Raw genomic sequence first — 13,488 nt, forward strand, 5'->3', positions numbered from 1 at the left:
GCTGGAGTCCCCTAAGAGCCACTCATCTGTTCAGGACACGAGCCCCGGTGGGTGCTGCAGACCCCGTCCCACGGAGACTGTGCTAGAACTACCAGGTGAGAGCGTCTCTCTCGTGCAGGGCTTGCTCAGCTGGGAGGTTGTGTGTCTCGTGGTCACTTGCCAACAGTGGGGACAACCTGTCTGAGCATGGCCCTGATATAGAGAAAAGCAAAGCCAAGAGATGAAGGGCGATGAAGATCCTGAAAATATCATCTGACGCCCAGGATCCAGCCGCATCCAAAGCCAGTCACAGTCACAGTCATGGTCCCGGGCTGTGCTTTCCGGACACCAGTCAGTACATTGCTTTGTACTTTTTAAATTTTTTAAAAAAGATTTTATTTATTTATTCATGAGAAACTTGCAGAGAGAGGCAGAGACACAGGCAGAGGGAGAAGCAGGCTCCATGCAGGGAACCTGACGCAGGACTCGATCCCGGGACCCCAGGATCACGTCCTGGGTCGAAAGCAGATGCTCAACCACTGAGCCCCCCAGGTGTTGTCCCCTGCTTTGTACTTTTAAGCCAGTTTCTGCAGTGAGTTTCTATCTCCGTTCACTGGCTCATACAGAAGTCCCACCTGCCCTAAAATCTTTTTCCCCCCAGTTATGTTTTTTTCTAGAGAGCCCGCAGCCGTGAGCTTCTGAATGAGGCCGTGTTTGGGTGGTAGGCTAAGTCCCCTCTGGACGCTGTAGCAGCCTGAACTTTCTGCCTTGGTGGGAATGTGCTGGATCTGCCCAGCAGGCAGCCGGCAGCCCCAGGCAGCGACGGAGCGGAGCGCTTGAAATGTGCGGGGTGGGGTGGGGGGGCTGAGGAATGGAAGCTTAAATTTCACTTAATATTAATTAATTAATCATTTAAACGGCCCCCTGTAGTCTGTGGCCACCTCTTGGATGGCACAGCTGCACTGCGTCTTGCATGTCTCCCTCCGTGAATTTAAATTTATTTGTTTTCTATCTGTTCACCTGTTCAACCCACAAGGAGTGCGCGTCGGACGCGGGACGGGGGGATGTGGTCGGGTCACGGGCGCCACATGAACGGCCTTAATGCAAAGCTGAAGCGCAGAACGTTTGGGAGGACGCCCGGGCTCCGTCCTCTGGGTCACAGACAGAGAGGGCGGACCAAGCAAGGCTTCTCCGGGAATCCACCGGTGCTCCCCCAGGATCCCTTCTGGAAGGTGGGCCCACGTCGGGGAGGCACCCGGAGGGGCAGGGCCAGGCCGGGTGGGGTGTTTGCAGACGGACGCGCGTGCCTCCCCCACTCACCGTGTCCGTCTTCTCATCGGTAAAACGGAGATGCTAACGTACGTGCCTCTCGGGGCGGCTTCGGGGTGAAACGGGCCACGCGAGCCACGCGCTTAGCGGACGGACGGTGGGCAGCTGGCGGGGACACACAGACCAAATCCCAGATGCTCATTGTGTTTGAGAACTTGGCCCCCTCCCCTGGGGGGCCTGGCGAGGCTCAGAGACCCACAGGGCGACCCAGGCTACCTCCCGCCGCGGAACCCTCCCGGGGAAGAAGCTCTGCGGGCCCCATCTAATCGGGAGTTTGGTGACGTTTCCTTCCAGGCTTTCCCCCTTGCTCGTAGAAACCAGCAGTACATCTTTTGACCGGCCTGGCTTAACATAGACATCTCAGATTTCTACCTGGGGTCGTGAAAGAGGCACCTGATGCCTCGTTGGCCTCAAGCCAGCTCTGCCCCGACAGCCCCGGTGCCCCCTCCTGGGCCCACTGTGTCATTCTGTATCCCGAGGAGCCCAATTTGGCGATGAGTCAAAGGGAAAGAGGGACACGTGGGCAGAAAGTGGGAGCTTCATGTCCAGTTAGGAAGCACTGCTTGCAATTGGGGGTGACCCAGATGGGCAGATGCCACCTGCCCCTCCAGCACTCACAGGAGATGAGCCCCTCACTTCTTTCTCAGCCCAATTTACCCTGGGACCTTTGCACATGCTGTCGTGGCGATCTAGAACCCTTTTCCCTTTCTCCTTCTGCAGCTGACCTCTCCTCCGTCCAGGCCTGTCCTCCTTCCGACCACATCAGATGCCCGTGTGGGAAGCCCTCCCACTAGACCTCCGCTCTCAAGGCTGGTCACAGTTACACTCTCACATTCTGGAGGAGTGTTTGATTTGTGTCCCCTTTCCCCACCGGACTGGAAGGTCTCCAAGGGCAGATGCTGGGCAGGACTTAGTTCACCACCGTGTCCTCAGCATCTCACTCGGTTCTGACTGCCTGGAACCTTCTTCCCCCGGGTCTTGGCGGGGCTGGGTCCTCAGAACTTAGGTCTCAGTTCAGAGGTGCTCTGGGAGCCCCCATCCCTCCACCGCCCTGGCCACGGGCGAGCTTCTGCGAACCGGGAAGAGCCCTCACCAGGAGCGGGAGCCGCTGGCATCCTGGCCTCAGACGCCCAGCCTCCAGGGCTGGGAAAAAGAAATGTGCTCTGTGTGAGCCCCCCAGGCTGTGCTGTTTTGTCAGGGCAGCCCGAGCTCACTGAGGCCGGCACTGGAGAGCTGATCTGGGAAATCTGAAAATGAAAGAACCCCTTGGAGGGGCATCTGGGGGGCTCAGCGGTGGAGCGTCAGCCTTCAGGGCCTCACCCCGGGGTCCTGGGATCGAGTCCCGTATCAGCTCCCTGCATGGAGCCTGCTTCCCCCTCTGCCTGTGTCTCTGCCTCTCTCTGTGTGTCTCTCATGAAAAAATAAATAAAACCTTGCAAAAAAAAAAAAAAAAAAAAAAGAAGCCCTGGAGGAGGGACGCAGAAAGCCACTGACGCTAAGGGAAGGGTCACTTACTGGACGCTTCCCTCCTGCCAGCGGGGTCGGGCCCAGACTCTTCCAGCGGGACAGAGCGCATCTGAACTCCACTTTGAGTGATGCCACCTGGTGAGGTAGGTCCTACACTGGGAGGCAGGGGCGGGGGGGTGGTTGGAAGTGCCAGCGGGGCCGGAGGAGCCTGCGGTTGCGATGGGAGGCAGATGACCGAGTCTGAGTCCCTGCCTCGGGAATTCTTAGCTGTATGGAGCTGGGTAAGCCTCTTTGCCTCCCCAACCTCAGTTTCCCCACCTGTGAAATGGGCCCATAATCCCCTAGGCTGCTGCTGGCAAAATGAAATGAGAACGCACGTCGCAAAAGGCTACCTGGTCAGCGGAGCTCTTTGCGGTAGTGTTTATTGTTACAGTGTTAAAATTCACTCCTGGGAAGACGCGGGGCCGTGGCCCCGAGGAGAGAACCCAGACCGTCATCTCTGCTCGTGGATCACGGATTCCCTTCGCAGCCACGGACTCCGTCTGCGGGGGGCGGTTCCTCTCCCCCGCGAGCCGCTGCTGGCAACGCCGGCCTCAGAAGCCGCTGTGTCCCGGGCTCTTCTTGCCTCGCCACACAGCCGCCAGGAGCCCGTGGGAGCCTCGAAGAGCAGCTTGGAAAAGATGGTGCCACAAGGTGCGGCTTTGGACGGGACGGGGGCGGGCCAGGTGGGAGCGGTGGGGGCCCCCGCAAGTCACGTCCTGCCACACGCGGCCCTATTGAGGGGCCTCAGGATTGGGGGCCACTGTCCTGCCCGCCCCTCCGTGCTGGCCGCGCTCTGCAGACGCCCCTTTCCCTTCTCCTGCATCTGCTCCAGATGCTCGTGTGGCTCCTCCTGCCTCCTACAGCCTGAGCCCTGGGGACAGACACGCAGATTTCTGGGAGAAAGGCTCTGTGGGGCTAAGGAACAGGGGGCCTCTCAGAAGTGTCTGGGGCAGAGAGCTGAGTCTGCCGGGCAGGTGCCTTCTGACGGCTCTGGCCCCCAGCTTCTCGGAGAGATGTGGGGTGCCTCCACCCCCTTCTGGGTCACCCCAACATCTGGCACCAACTGCCTCTTTTTAAGGGGCTAGCACCCATGGGCGCAGGTGCCACCTCCCAAAGAAGCATATTCACATTTTCCCAGAAGCCCTGTCACCCCTTAAGGCCCCTTAGGGCCGAACATGGCAGGTCGCTGCTCTGCAGGTGGCCACCCTCCAGCCTTGGTCAATTAGCCACCCGAATCTCTCCACCAAGTCTGTCTGCACCCCGTGCTCTCCTTGCCCACCCTCAGAGCAGAGTTGACATTTAGGATTTTTTTTTTTTCAGCAGACGAAGCTCCCGGGATCTGACCCTCTGTGGAGGTTGTTCACTCATCAACCAAGCTGTCCTCGTGTTGCAGAGCCAGCTCCACGCGCTCAGCTGGCCGCCAAGGATAGCAGCGGTGGGCAGGCGAGAAGGTGCCATCGGGGTAGCATTTGGACTGAAAGGTACTTTTGATGTCCACGTGGCCCCGGGCCTGTTGGCCGAATGCTGCAAATTTTGTTGTCCACTTGCCCATCTCATGCCCCATGGGATTGAAGGGGGGGATGCAAGCTTCATTTCTGACAACTCAGGTCAACGCTGGCTTCAAGCAATCAGAGCTGCACGCAGGCACCCGTGTGTCAGCCTTGCTCACCCCGTGGGAATCATTTCCTGCCTGGTTTGCTGCTTCCCAAGAGGCAGATCCAGGGGTCCCAGGTCACCGAGCCTGGACGCTGGCTTGGGAGTGACCTGTGTGCGGCATCAGGCTATGGAGGAGGGGGTTTACTCCCCCTGGCAGGCTGCAGGCTCTGCAGCCTGTGTGGCCGAATGGCATTAACATCCCGGGGTTTGGAACCCCAGCAAAGCCAAGTTAGACGCCAGAGCTTCACCCCTGAGGCCCTGGAATCAGAGATGCCACCCCAGGAGGCTACACATTCAGACAAGAGAGGGGCCATCCACCTGCCGCCTGCTGGGCGCTCGGCTTCCAGTGGCAAGAAAAGCTGTGCTTATCTTAGGGTCAGAGTCGGGCGTTGGGGAGGAATCGTTCTCAGGTTCATCAGGCCTCGGTTTAGGCTTTTCCTGAGAGGAAACTGTTCCTTGGGTCGAAGAACCTGCGCTTTGGCGGGTCTCGGAGGCTGACACCTGTTCAAGTCTTGGAAATTCAGACCTGCCCTCGGCTCTTGTGCAAAAGGCTTCAACGCTGTGGTCCCGACAAATGATGTGCTCTGACGACCGAGGCGTCAGGAGAACCCCAATGCGTTTGTGCCCCCGAATCATCGCTCGGCGCGGACGTCAATGGACTCGAGCCTGAACACGTGGCTCAGATGGATTTTTCCACGGTCGTCCACGTGAACCTTTCTATCTCTCTCTTTGGTCAGGGCCCTACTGGGGGCTCTGGAGAGTCCGAACGTGAAGCAGTCCTCGTCCTCCTTTTGGCCCAACCAGTTGCGGGGAAACCGGTTCAAGGTCAATTCTGTGTCCCACATGGGAAACCGGACACTTCCTTCTGTCCCCGTACCTTCCCACCTGTCCCCGGAGAGGTTACAAAGCGTGTTACAGACATTAGCAAGTGTTAATGCTCACAGTGTCCCTGGGAGGGGACCGGAAGGGTCGTAGATGAAGACGTTGAGGCACAGAGAGGTGAAGCCCCTGGGAAGGAGCCACGGAGCAGAACGGTGGCGGGGCCGGGAAGGGGCTGGGTTCTCTGCACCGCCTTCCTGACTTTGCCCTGCAAGGTTCGTCTCAGCGAGGGCACTGGCGAGCACACCTGTTTCAGGTGCCTGAGCCATCACCACAGAGGCTTGTTGGGTAAACAATGACAAGCACTTCCCTGCTCCCGATCCCAAACCCACTGTTGCACGTGGTTGCCACTGAGTCGATCACCTGTGCTGGCTCCTGTCCTCAGAGCATCCTTCATCCTGACGACAGGAAGTCTGCATTTCCTGGAAATGTCGCTGCTAAGCCCCACCCGTGCAAGGATCACCCACCTGCCTCCACTCGCTGGAAGAGAAGGCAAATAGCTTTTCTACAGTCCACCCCCCGCGTGACACACAACTTTTAGGGGTTGGGAGGGAATGACCGTCTCACTGTGCATCCTCCCAATCCCAGTGGAGATTCAGGGACCCAAGTCAGAACCCGAGTTCCCCAGTCATGGGAGGAAAGGAGCCAAAGCCAAGGGCTCACCCGGCCGGCCGGAGGGCTCCAGGTACCCAGGGTCAGCCTCAGGCTTGGCTGGCGCCTGGCCCCGTCCCAGCGCTGGGCTCTGTGTGTCCCGCTGGAGTCCCACCCGCGCCTTCCAGGAGGGTGTTTTGGGGACCCCCCGGCCTCCTTCCACCTTGGCAGCTCAGCTCGAGGCCGCGGGGACCGCGTGGACTGCTCAACGGCTGACAGTCCCTCTGCGGGGGGGCCTGGGCTGCCGAGAGGCTGGGCTGACGGGTCCTTCCACCCAGTGGGAACAAGCAGGTGCCTCCTCGCCCCCTGGAGCCCCCCTGTGACGCTGCGCCAGTCTGCTGGGGTTCCGTCCGGGAGCAGAGGAGCATCCTCGGCCGCGGTCCCTATGTACAGAGTGGTGCCAGCCTCTGGCGACTCCCTTGGCGGGCGTGTCCGCGCTGGGCCTGGCGCGGCGTCCCTTCCTTACACATTGGTGACCTCGAGGCCATTGTAGCCTTCCAGACGGCACTGCTCCGGCCTGCCCTGGGGGTCATCGTCTCCACAGTCTTCATTTTGAAGAGAGCCGTAGTCGTCGTGAAAATCGGGGTCTTTGCTGCTGAAGCCCCTTCCTATCTTCCCCAGGGGGAGCTGAGGAGAGAGAAATGAGATGAACGGGCGGGGAGGAGAGGAAAGGGATGAGTGTTCTCGGACCTGGGGCATGTGGGGTCCCCCATTCTGACCGCCGCGTGACCTTAAGCCCCTCGTCCAACCTCTCCGTGTTCCTCCTGTGAGATCTCACGCTCTGTCGCTCAGAGACCCGGAGAGGGTTTCACGAGTTAACGTCGGGGAGAGCTTCGTGTTCCCAACCGGAGGAACTGGACGGTTGCCGAGGGTGAGGACAAATAAGGTCTTTCTGATTGTCCTCAAGAGCCTCCCATCTCCCTCGCCAGCGGGCAGAGAGTCGGGGACGGGTGTGATGGGGGAGAGGCCAGGGTGTTTGCACATGGGCCTGAAGTCTGACTGCGCCCCCGGGTCGGGAAGAAATGTTCTAGCACCTGCCGGGGTGGTGGAAAGAGTGTGGCTTTCGGAGACTCACAAGCCGGAGTTTGGACTCCTGCCCTGCCACCTCCCAGCTGCGTGACCCTGGAGGGGTCACCTGCCCTCTCTGAGCCCCTGCTTTCTCAGCTTCGGAGTGGGAAGAGCACTTCCTTCCTCCCCGAGTTGTGGTCAAGAGCAGAAATCGGATCTGCACGGCGCCTGGCAAGGTGCTGGCAAAGGGCTCTCGCTGTCGTAGGACCAGGCTCCCGGTGCCTGTTTACCTCTTATTTTGAACGTCCCTCTGTGACAATGATCCTGACAGCGCTTTGGAACTCTTTAGTTCCTTGACTGTTTTTGTTTCCAGACCAGGGGTTTCCCAACCTTTTGTCCAATGTTGCCACCTTCAAAAAGGAGCCTTTTTAGAGACGTTTCCCCCAATCACGCCCCCACCGTGAAATTTCCACACGGCAGATACACTGTGCTTCTCTTCACGTCCCGTACGTATACTGCGCCTCACACGTAGAGTGAGGGGTTTGTTCCCCTCCCCTCCCGCCCCGGCACCAACTTTCACCCCACTTGAGACCACACGTTCTAGACGGAGGGCGCCGTGAGTGAGGGTGGGGGCTCAGTCAGGCTTGTCCCTGTTCATGCCTAGGGTGGTGCACAAATATGTTTGCTGAACGAAGGAGAAGTTTTGGATTACCCGCCTCTCCCTCTGCGTCTACGCGCTTCCACCGAGGAGCCTGGGTCAGCCTGGGTCCACGCGAACAGGTGCAAACTGATGCACTTTCACAGACCAGAGCCTAACCTGCGGCTGTCGGCCATTGGCTGGGTCCTTGGAGCTCAAGAGCTAAGTCAGTGGTTCTCGGAGTCTGGGCAGCTTGGCTGCCTGCAGGGTTCCCCATCACCCCAGAGGCCTGTGGCTTCAGGAGGCCCAGATGGGCCCCAGAATCTGCTTATTAAGCAACAGCCCAGGTGATTCTGATGCGGGCAGGTGAGACCTACTCTAAGCCTGTGGTGGGGGTGGACTGGGGGCTTAAGCATCACACAGGTCAACTGAAGGTGGCTTCCTCTCTCCTGGTCACACCTGTGATCTGGCCCCCCCTCCCTCCTCATCCTCAGGCCAAGAGCAGAGGTGGGAGGCAGCACCAAGGGCCCAGATGACAAAAAAAAAAAAAAAAAAAAAAAAAAGACCTTGCCCAGGTGCAAGACTCTCAGCCGAAGCCATCCATAACTTACCCGGCCGGCCTTGTACTTGATGCCACCGCTGTTCTCCTCCTTGCCCGCCCGGGTGATGCTGGAAGCCCTCCCGGGGGGTGTTCCAAAACGCTCAGCCTCCCGGATGCCTGAGGAGCTGGGGAGAGACCCATTCTGAGTCAGCAGCGCGGGGGGGGGGGGGGGGGGAGGGCCCAGGCGGCTTCCACCCCCCCTCCGGAGACACGCACACTCACACAGGTGACAGTGGCCTTAACTGCTGTGATCTGCTGCGTCCCTCCTGCGTGCCACCCCGTGCTGAGCACTGTATGAATGCAACCCTTACAACATCCCTGCATGATAGTTGGGGCAACGGGATGGGAGGGCTCAGGCAGGTTAAGCGACTTGCCCAGGGTTACCCAGATGCAAGTGGCCGAGCCGAGATCTGAACCCAAGTCTGTGAGACTCTGAGGTCTCCAGGGTGCTGCACACCTTGCCAGGAGAGGGGAGGCTTGATGGGAGAAGGCCCACATTTGAGCTAACTGGCACGACTGGAGAAGCATCAGCAAAATCCCCCTTACTTTGCATTTGAAATCTGTGTCCCCCACTCCACGAATTTGATGTCTGAAGTGACCCCGTTACTCCCTTCTCTGTGTTAAAGCATCAAGGGCTTCCGTTAGAATGGGACTGGGCAAGCGGCACCTGGCTGGCTAGCTGGTTTTGCAAATAAAGTTTTATTGGAACCCAGGCACGCCCATTGGTTCACATGTTGTGGAAGCCCGCTTTCTTCGGGGTGCTTTACGTTTGACACAGACCAGATGGTTCTCAGGTGCTCCCGTATTTACTGTCCAACCTTTTATAGATGAAATTTGCCCGTGAGGACACCAGTGCTGTGGAGGACGAAGCGGGGAGGCGGAGGGGCCCGGGATGGCCCCCGCCACCACCATGCCAAAATCTCTCTCCTTCTTGCTTTTCCCACTGCAGCTGAAATCCCACCCCAGTTCCTCCTTTGGATTAAAATGGTGAAAACATCAATGCTTCGGGGAATAAGCCAAGCACCAGATAAAGGCCTTTGGAGGCTAGAAATGGCCTCTGGTGTACTTCTAGTCACATCGTCAGACCCTGAGGGGACGGAATGCTGAAAGGATGCGTTTTGATAAAGGTAGGCTCTGGATGACCCGGCATCTCAGTGAGGTTTCTGGAGTCAATGTAGAGGGTATCCCGGACCCTAAAAAGGCATCATGGTGCAGGAGGGAAGGTCAGGAGTGGGAATCAGTCTTGGCTGCAGGCCCACCTGAGAGGTGAATCTGACCCGATCAAATGAGGATTTTTAAGGCCTGTGAGGTACAAGATGCTCTGCTCTGGTGGAGACGAAAAAGGTGGGGAAGGGCAGAGTATGAATGGCCACCTCCTGGGTGCTGGGTGTTAGCCAGGTCCTCACCCATGTGTGGTGCTTGAACCCTTCTGGAAACCTTGAGAAGGAGTGATTATCCCCATTTCAAGCTGAGCAGCTGAGGCTCAGAGGGGGGCAGGTTTCTTGCCTGAAATCACATAGATGGTGAAGATGGAGAAGCCAGAGGTGGAGCCCCAGAGGCCCTGCTGTGGCCCCTCAATACAAGGGACCACCATCAAATGGTCCGGGGCCTGGTCTCTAGGCTCACATTTCAGTAACTGCTAGGGGTTGGGTGGCAGGATGTCACCACACATCACCTAGGCATGGGTGCCCAAAAATCTCAGCATGCCCCTCCCACCTCCACTTGGAGCACCCCCTACCCCCCGACTCTGTGGCCTGGGGAGCCTGCCAGCCACGGAGGTGGGAGACATGACAAGGCCTCTTATTCCATGTGCTGGACGGTGAAGCATGTCCAAGTTCACAGAGGAAAGGCTCCTCCCCGCTGTGATGCTAAGGAGGAAGCTGGAGCACAGCCCTGGAGAAGGGCGCCCTGGGCAACCAAATCCAGAGGAAAGTGCATCAAGGAGATGCTTTGGTCCTCGTGTGAGGTTGGGGGCCTGAGCAATTAGGTGCTGGGGGGGTCTGTGTCAGGTGCGCTGCGTACAGTTTGCCTCACTGAACCCTGCTAATGGAGCTGCCAGGAAGGGAAGGCTCCTGTTCCCATATTACAGATGAGACACTGAGGTGCAGAGGCCTGGAATCACCCACTTGTGTCTAACATATTAGAAAGCGGCACAGCCAGGATTTGAACCCACGTTCCAGCCATTTCCCTGTGGGGGGAGAAAGGGAGGCAGCAGTGGAGGTGCAGGTAGTGAGTTCAGAGTAATAATTGATAATCGTTGCACTGTTGGACACCTCACAGTGCCCGGGTCCTCTGCCAATTGCATTATGTGTCATTTCACCTTATCTTTCCATCAGGCTCCCCCAGCCTTGGGTTCAATCTGGGATGGAGTCCTGAGCTAGCCCTTGAGAGCTACTCAATAGTTAGGGATATTTCTCCATCTGAATCTTCCCACTCAATCAGGGCATTCTGGAAGGACTCACCCCAAAAAGCCAGCCCCACTTGCCTTGCCCCACCTCTCTCTGGAAAGCTGAAGTCAGCAACAGAAGGAGAGGAAGCAGGAGGGCAGTGGATAGGGCAGCTTCACTGCTTGGACCTCTGCAGAGATGTCCTGGGGCAAAGCCTGAAGAGCCTGGTTAATATAATCCCCAGCATGTGGTTAAACATCACCACAATATTTAACCACATGCCAGGGGATCACCATCTCCACTGGTGTTTTGTTTAGCTGGGGACTCTTGTACCAACAGGGGTGGTCTCTAAAATTTCTTAGGAACTCATGAAGTTCTGTTTCTCCCCAAGCTGACTGAAATTGCTCCCTCTGGCCTGTGTTCTCAGCAAAGTGCTCCAAAATGCGACACGGAGACCTGACACATGGACCACAGGCAGACACGTGTAAGAGAGCAGCACTATGCGGAGGTAACAGTAGGGAGCCGTGCCTGGGGTCTGGGCTGGCACTGCCTCTCAAGACCCCAACTGACCAGCTCAGACTCCTCATCTATAAAATGAAGAGGAGGACCGAGGAGTCCACTTTCCTCTTCCTTATCCTGATATTGGAAGGTAAAGGAATCCCTGGCCTGCCGACAACGTAAGAAGCCACCCTATTTGTACCCCATGAGTGCTCACCCATGAATCCTAGATAGTCCTTGATGCACCTGTTACTTCAGGGGTGGTCAAGGGTTTAAACTAGGCACACGAATGCCTGCTAATGTTTAGCTAGCACTGCCCCTCCAAGGCTCAGAATATATTAAGGTCGTTACAGGTCACATGGCTTCAGAAGGAAGGTTCAGGAAGGTGGATAATGCTTAGGAGAAAAGCCCTTTTTCTGCACTGTTGATTCATGGCTCATGGAATAGGGGGTTGTTGTCAAACTCTGGTCTCTAAGAAGCTACCTCAAAATGTCCAAAATGTAGATTCCTGGGCTCTCCTAGAAGATCTTGGTTCTGTAGATCTGAGTAGGGCCAGGGGATCTGTATTTCACAAGAGCACCAATGATTTTGTTGCAGGAGTTTGTGAACCTTATTTTGAGAACCCCTTGGATATTAGCCTGCCTATGGGGAAGAGCAGTTCAGGACTTTTGGATCATTGCTACCGATGCACAATTCCCACCCCCCCCATGCCTCACTTTCTGTATAACATGGGTTGTGACCCAGCTGCTTCCTGAGGTTTCATGTGGTTTGGGGGTTCAACACTCAGAGTTCTGACTCAGAGAGTCTCAGATTCACATATGAGCTCTGTCAACAAAATAGACAAAGCTTTAGCTATGCTGACCAAGAATTACAGAGTGACTCAAATTACTGAAACCAGGACTGAGAGAGGAGACATTACTACCAACACTACAGAAATAAGATTATAGGGAAATGCTTATATAATCCACTGTATGCCAACAAACTAGCTAACCTAGATGAAATGGACAAATTTCTAGAAAGATACAAACTATTCAAACTGATTCAAGAAGACATAGAAAATCTGAATAGATCTATAACAGATAAAATTGAAGTAGCAAAAAACCCAAACCAAAACAAACAAAAATTTCCACGAAGAAAATCTCAGGACCCTGTGGCTTCGCCAGTGAATTCTACCAAATGTTTATGGAACAATGAACACCAATCCTTCACATACTTTTCCAAAAAACAGAAGAGGAGAGAATGCTTCCTAACTCATCCTATGAGACCAGTATTACTCTGATTCCAAGGCCACACAAAAATCTCACAAGAAAAAGTCCCTACAGATCAACATCCTTTATAAATATAGATGCAAAGGTCCTCGTCAAAATGCTAGCAAACCTAGTCCAGCAACATATAAAAAGGATTCTACACCACAACCAAGTGAGATTTACCCTACGAATGCAAGATTGGTCCGACATATGAAAACCAATGTAATATGTGATATTAATAGAGCAAAGGACAAATCTGGAGTCTGCTATTTACTAGCTGTGTTACCTTTGGCAAGTACCTTCGTCCCTTCGAATGAGTTTTTTCCATCTATGAAGGAGGGAGAGTGACACCGATTTCTTGGTATTGTCATTAGTGCCCATAGCAAGTATCCAGTAAATGGTCACTTTAGCTTAACTGTAATTAATTTAAGGAGAGAACCCACTGGGAGGGGGTCTGGTTTATCTGTCCAGGTGCTTTTTCTCTGGTCACTTTTCAGATGAGGAGACTGGAGTAGGTAGGTGGACATGGCCTCTCACCTGGACCGTCAGCCCATTGCTATGCTCCTCCCTGCCTCTAAACCTCTGTCTCACCAGCTCTCCCTGCCTGGAATTGGCCACCTTGACCTCTCCAGCCAGTGAGACTCCTCCCCAGCTCAAATCCCACCCTTGCATGGCCTTTCCTTACACCTGTGCTGCTCGCACTCCCTTCCCTAAACACCTGGGTGGTTTGGGGGGTTTCTCTACACACTTCACTCAATACCTGACCACTCCTCTGCCTCTTTTTTGGCTGTGATCTTCAGGCTGAAGCACTTTGCTTCTTGGAACCTCAGGGTGTTGTAGGGAAGAAGTGAGATATAGGGAGCGAGGGGCCCAGGAGGTAGTCAGGATCACCTGCTTCTGCAGCCCACACTCACTTAGCCGGGTGGAAGATGGCGCTCATCTCCTCTGCCAGGTGTCTCCGGAGGATGTGCTTCCCGCTGGGGATGCCCAGGGCAGTAGCCATGGCCTCGGCGTTGAACGTGGGCTCCAGCACCAACACAGCACCGTGAATGCCGCTGTTGGTCAGGTTGTCTGCGTACTCCTGAGGGCAAGGCACAGGGCTGGTTA

General features: G+C 56.0%; 1 protein-coding gene across 3 annotated transcripts in view; it reads right to left on the reverse strand.

Annotated features, from left to right (window-relative positions):
* Positions 1 to 3,171: 3,171 nt before the first annotated feature.
* The window catches only part of KAZN (kazrin, periplakin interacting protein), a 1,014,069-nt gene continuing 1,003,752 nt past the window's right edge, over positions 3,172 to 13,488 (reverse strand). For all 3 annotated transcript variants that reach the window (XM_026011952.2, XM_072751144.1, XM_072751145.1), the window contains 3 exons: positions 13,296 to 13,462; positions 8,260 to 8,374; positions 3,172 to 6,630 (listed from right to left, as the gene is read on the reverse strand). In XM_026011952.2, coding sequence (XP_025867737.1) covers positions 6,466 to 6,630; positions 8,260 to 8,374; positions 13,296 to 13,462 — 447 coding nt within the window. In that variant the 3' untranslated portion in view covers positions 3,172 to 6,465. The remainder of the gene's footprint in view (positions 6,631 to 8,259; positions 8,375 to 13,295; positions 13,463 to 13,488) is intronic.

This window comes from Vulpes vulpes, chromosome 2 (assembly GCF_048418805.1).
Source record: "Vulpes vulpes isolate BD-2025 chromosome 2, VulVul3, whole genome shotgun sequence".
In the NCBI taxonomy this organism is placed as follows: domain Eukaryota; kingdom Metazoa; phylum Chordata; class Mammalia; order Carnivora; family Canidae; genus Vulpes; species Vulpes vulpes.